This window comes from Coffea eugenioides, chromosome 8 (genome assembly GCF_003713205.1).
Source record: "Coffea eugenioides isolate CCC68of chromosome 8, Ceug_1.0, whole genome shotgun sequence".
Classification (NCBI taxonomy): domain Eukaryota; kingdom Viridiplantae; phylum Streptophyta; class Magnoliopsida; order Gentianales; family Rubiaceae; genus Coffea; species Coffea eugenioides.
Window position 1 is genome coordinate 17,484,551 of NC_040042.1, and position 5,920 is coordinate 17,490,470.

At 39.6% G+C, this 5,920-nt stretch overlaps 1 protein-coding gene across 1 annotated transcript; it reads left to right on the top strand.

The window, feature by feature from the left end:
* The first annotated feature begins 364 nt into the window (after nucleotides 1-364).
* LOC113780349 (pectinesterase 1-like) lies at nucleotides 365-1,355 on the top strand. Its single transcript, XM_027326157.1, has one exon. The coding sequence runs from the start codon at nucleotides 365-367 to the stop codon at nucleotides 1,268-1,270; it is 906 nt and encodes a 301-aa protein (XP_027181958.1). The 3' UTR covers nucleotides 1,271-1,355.
* Nucleotides 1,356-5,920: the final 4,565 nt, after the last annotated feature.

Genomic DNA, 5,920 nt, shown 5'->3' on the forward strand with positions numbered 1-5,920 from the left:
AAATTTCACTCAGTATCCGGAACTTAATCTTATTGGCCGAATTTTTCCGAACTTTTCGCACTAGTGGGTCCCACGTCCTTTCTATATCCTTAATTTTTCAAAAACGACCCAATGCTAGAAAAATCATCTAAAAACTATAATTACTCATAAAATCCACCAAGAAAATTTTCCTAAACCAGAAAATGCAGAAAACATGCAATTAAAGGGGAAAAACCCTAGAAAAATATTAGGGGAATTTACGGGTTCTCACACTCATACTTTTCGGGGCGTCACATACTATATCTTTTCCAGTCCATATCCCCACTCGACAAGAATCATCTCCTTATTCTCAAACAAATCCCATAAGAAAGTGTGGAAATCAAATATGAACTCAGTCACCAATAAGGATAGGCAGCTGATGGAAGATCAAGCTTCGAGACAGAAAAGGAAGATAAGGAGCTACGTCTTTTTCATCATCTTATTCACGGTTATCATCGGTTCAATCATCACAGTTTCCATGGCTCTCATACAAGAAAAAGAGTCTGAGTTACTCTCCGCTTCAACTCCAGATAGAGCAATTCGTGCCATCTGCAATCTGACTCCAAAACCAACCTCATGTTTTGACTCTATATGGTGCCTCCGCATGAATTTCTCCACCGATTTAGGCGAGATCAAGACCACCCCATCAAGAATTTTCACCCTCTCTCTCCGTGCTGCTATCAATCAACTAGAGGACTTGATTTCAGCTAATGAAAAGGCAATCTCTGAGGTCAAAGATTCAAGAACTTTGACAGCTTTGAAAGACTGCAATGTCTTGTTCAAGGATTCTTTAAGGCTTGTAAACGCGTCTGTGACAGCAATGGGAGTCAAATCTGATGACAAAATCTTTAAGGTCGCGAAATCTGTTGACGACATGAATGAATGGATGTCAAACTCTGCTGCAACTATAGACAAATGTTTCCTTCTTCCTCTCAGTCACTCTGCTAATAAGGCCTCCAATAATGAGCCTCCACTTTCTGCTGCTGACTTGCATCGTCAAGATAGTGCTGCGTCATCCTTTTCCAACAATAGCGTGAAGAGGGAGAGAGAGCTCGGTAGCAGCGAAGAGGTGGAGATCGAGACAGTTTCCTCAAGAGTAAGTGACGAAGATGATGATGGTTCTAATGGAAGGAAGAAGCTTTGCCTCACAAAAGCTCAGTCTGCTCTTTTGGAAGAGAGCTTCAAGCAGCATAGCACTCTCAATCCGATAACATCTCTCTCTCTCTCTCTTTCTCTCTCTGTGGCTAGCTAGTTGATTTATTTTCACACGTAATAGTATAACATTCCTTGCTCTTTTTTTTTTAACATTTGAACAATCATTTCACAGGGCAAATTAAATCGTGTGTATATACCTACATATATGCTGATTTTGCAAAAGCAAAAGCAAGATTTGGCGAGGGAACTGAATTTAAGGCCTCGACAAGTTGAGGTGTGGTTTCAGAACAGAAGAGCCAGGTACTTGCTTCTTCATCCCTCATTCCCGAAGATTAACAATGTTGAGGAAAAACAGAATCGATCGTGCGAGCCAGTTTTTTGAGATATGCATAAATTTTGTCTATTTGAAATAATGGAGGGGGCCTTTTTCTTGGCTATACGCAGGACGAAGCTTAAACAAACGGAAGTAGACTGCGAGTTCTTGAAGAAATGCTACGAGACGCTGACGGACGAGAACAAGAGGCTGGAGAAGGAGCTACAAGAACTGAAAGCGCTAAAACTAGCGCAGCCCTTGTACATGCATGCAATTGCCAATGGCTACACTGACCATGTGCCCTTCTTGTGAAAGGGTCGGCAGAGTTGGTGAAAACTCTTCCAGTAAGAGCCCATTTTCCATGGCCCCAAAACCACACTTCTTTAATTCCTTGACCAATCCATCTGCAGCTTGTTAGCTAGCTTTTAATGTAGCGAAAGAGATAATAGCGTAAGCATTAGGCATGAGGGTACTGAAAGGGTCGTGGGTCATTAGGCGTGAGGCGTGAGGCATGAACGACAGGGGTGAGATAGGTGCGGAGAAAGAAAAGAACGGAAAAATCCCTAAAACTCATTTCCCCTTCCCTCTCTCTCACTCTCTGAGAGAGAAAGAGCAAAGAGAGGAAGGAAGGAAGGATAGTGCGGTGTGTGTGGATCATAATGAAGGAGAGGGAAGAAGGAAAAGAATGTTGGTTTTTGTCCGTTGCAAATTATTGTTCCATTAAAAAAATGGCTCCATTCAGTTTTACCCATTTTTGTTGGGTTTAAAGTTGGTTCTAACGGCTCACATGCAAATTTCCGTCAATTGTCCTTAATTTGACAAAATTACGGATCTTTGAGGATGAAATGTGTTTTTGGTGAAACTTTGAGGTGAAATTGGTCAAGAACCCAAACTTTGAGGATGAAAAATGCATTTTTTCCATATGTTTTCAAGGATTCACGCAAACTTCTGCTCAGACCCAAACCTTGGCTGGCTCGAGTTTATCAAGGTTAGCCGATGGGTTGGGGCATCCCCACACGTGTATTTGGTCGACGAGACAACGCTCCAATCGACTTTGAGGCGATCATAGCACTGAGTCGGGGTGAGTGATACCTCCTACCCGAATAGGGCGTGATACTTCTAGCTGCCCAGTGCTCACGAGTTAAAACACATTCATGTATAAGTGTAAGTCATATATATTCATGTAACAAGTATCATGTAATCAGTGAAAAAGAGAGGCGAGGGCGATAAAGTACACCCTCCGTTCAGCAAGTTCACAGTATCATGTATAGGCACTTGTACAAATAACATTTCACAAATCACATTCAGCATTTAACATACACTTGACATCACCACAAGTCAAGGGGCAAAACAAGAGCGAAGCGAGTAAGTCAGACGAGCTCTTCATCCCCGGCGTCTTCGTGACCACCTGAAATATGTACAATCATAATTACCTAGGTGCTCGACCAAGGTTTAAAAGAAAGACAATTTTTCTGGCTACCCATTTCCTTCCAAATCACAAGTTCGAATCAAGTTAAAGAAGCTTTTCTAGCTAAAACGTTGAAATAGTGCTCAAAGAGAGCTCGAAAGGTCCTTTTTGATTCAAGTTCGTGCTAAGTAAATCTCAAAATACGCAAGAAGAAAATAACCATTTTCAACTTTTCGACATGAAAATCAAGAAAAAAGGATACATGGTTTTATCTCCCAAAACTTCAAATCTCATGTCCAAACTTTAGAATAATAAATAAGAGCGTTCACATTTTTAAACTAATGGAATTCAATCTCATCCAAAAATTCTTACTCAACTTCATAAGCAATGTTAAGGCTAAAGGTTCCCAGGTTCAAGATATAAAAACTAGTGAAATTCACCAAAGAATTACTCTAGTTCAAAACGCTCCTTTTTAGAAGAGTTCAAACTCATGGAAATCGGGGCCAATAGGGGTTGAATCTCAAATTTAAGTATAAAGAGAGGTGCTATAAATCAAGGGAGTTATGATGACTAAGAAAATTCATCCAAGAGAGGTTTAACCTTCGAAAACCAAGATTTGAAATGAAAGTTTAAAGTTCCAAAGGAACCGTGTATTCAACCATGAAATCACACCTAAAACAGTGAAACAATCACAAAGGAAGGTGGAAAGTTCTTAAAAGAAGCATTTGTTTGAAAACAGAAAATTTCCAGGTTAGTACGACACTCCTTGGAAAAATCACATCTCGAGTTTTGTATGTCCAAAATTGAAAAATTTATACCGTTGAAAACTAGACTCAAAGCACTAAAACTTTCTAGAAGACACTTTTCTCAGACTCCAATTCGAAGTCATTTAAATTTTAGCTCAAAATCAATGTTCTAGATAGGACAGAGCAAAACAGGCTTGCAAATTTAGTGAAGTTTGGAAATTCAGCAAAATTCGTAGAAGTGGAACCAGCTTTTGAAATTTATGCCACAATTAAAAATCAAAACCTAGTTTTAAATACAATAGACAGAACTCAATTCAGGCCTTTCTACATCAAGATACAACAGTTCTAAGAAAACTGATTTTCAGGACCTGTTTTACGAAATTCCAGTTCTGACGTACTGGATAGAGTTTCAAAATCTGATCAAAACTAGAGCTACACAACTCAAAATTTAGTGTGGTTTGTGGTGTTGGAAACTAGATTCAAAATGATACAATTCACTAGAAGAAATTGTCTTAAAATTCAGTTTGCAAGATAGGCACAATTGCGCTACAAACTGCAGCTAAGACTGTTTCTCGGATGAATGCAGTGAAGAATTTCAGTCATCTTTGCCGGATCACTATGGCTCATAGGAAATGAATTAAGAGGTGTATTTTATACCAACGGAAAGCTCCCAGAGTCTAGTTTCGGATGCCACAAACGGCACTCAATTTCAACTCTCAAACAAAAAGTTATGACCAAAAACATGAATACTGGTTGGGGTCACCTGAAAAGAAAAATTCCAGATTTCTTCCTCACTTTCACTCCACTTTTACACAACCAAATGGAAAGCTTTTTGGTAGATGTTTCATACGCATAACCACCAACATGTATCAAGCATTACTGCACCAAAATAACATCAAAATTTTGAAATTAACATGAAGGTTTCAACAGGACAAAATTCGGACAGCATGCACTTTCATTCATCTAGCTTTCTTTCCAACTTTCCAACTCAAACTACACCATATCTCATCAAAGCAAGTAACAAATAAGCAAATAAACACACAAAATCCTCAAGGCCTCTACCTATCAAGCCACCTCAAGTCCACTACCTAATGTCAAGGTTCTTGTGAACCCATCAACAATCCAACAACTAAATTAACTAAACTAACTTACTACTAAGATTTGAGAGGAGAAGTTGAGGTTTCTTGAATGATTACCTTGCTGCCAAGATGAAGACTAAACACTAGAATTTGAGCTCTTAAATCACCAAGTTTCTTCCTTGATCAAATCACCTTCCAAGCTTGTATGAAGACCCAAGACAAGAAGCAAATTTGGAGAGCTTTTGTGGAGCAAGAATAGAAGACAAAAGCTGAAATTTTTTAGGGGAAATGGGGAGAGAGGGATCGGCCAAAGCAAGGAGAAGAAGGAAGGGTTTTGGTTAGTAGGTAAGTGATGTGATAGTGTGTAAGAAGGATGGACATAAAGGTGGTCTTAGTGCTCAAAAGTCAACAATCGATTAGTGTACAGTTAGTGCTCCTAATTGAGCTTAACTCAACTCACTCACATCTAATCCCTCAATTAACTTTTTTTAGTCTACTATTAATCATTCCTAATTCCCCAAGATTATTGCACTCTCGGACCGAATTTACCTCAAAAAACGTGCATTCTGTGACAGCCTCACCTCCCCCTAGGGCGTACCCCAGGGTTCGGCGGACCGCCTGCCCAGCTCTCGCCGGGACTCAGTCGCTCACTACAGTCCTCAAATAAATTACAAGATAAATCTCAAATATACATCACATGGTCCACAAATATACATCCAAGTCTCTAATAATTACATGTCATAAACGAAGCGAAAACAATTCCAAATAAGCCATCCAGTCACGTGAATAAGTACTACAAGTTCTTCCTTCGCCTTGAGCCCTGTGGAGGGGAATAAAATCGTTTTGGGGTGAGCTAGAAGCTCAGCGAGTAACTAGTAAAAGCAGTCATCAAATATATTTCACAGTAATGTATTCCAATGATGTCATGATTCAGAGATCAAATGTACGTCTTTTGCTCTCGTGAGCCAGTGAAATCATAGCACTTGAACACCCAACGCTCAAATAGATCATTTAACATTAACAGTAAGAGGGAGCCCCTTTTTGAGCTCCGGAGCCATTTGCTCCAAGTGAACAGAGGTGGAGACGTTGGTGTTCAGCAAAAGATTCCCCAAGAACTCATGGAAGCCAAAATCATATCATGAATTCACATGCAAGCACGCATGATATGCAATCGAGTAAATAATGCAAGAAACGGTTCATA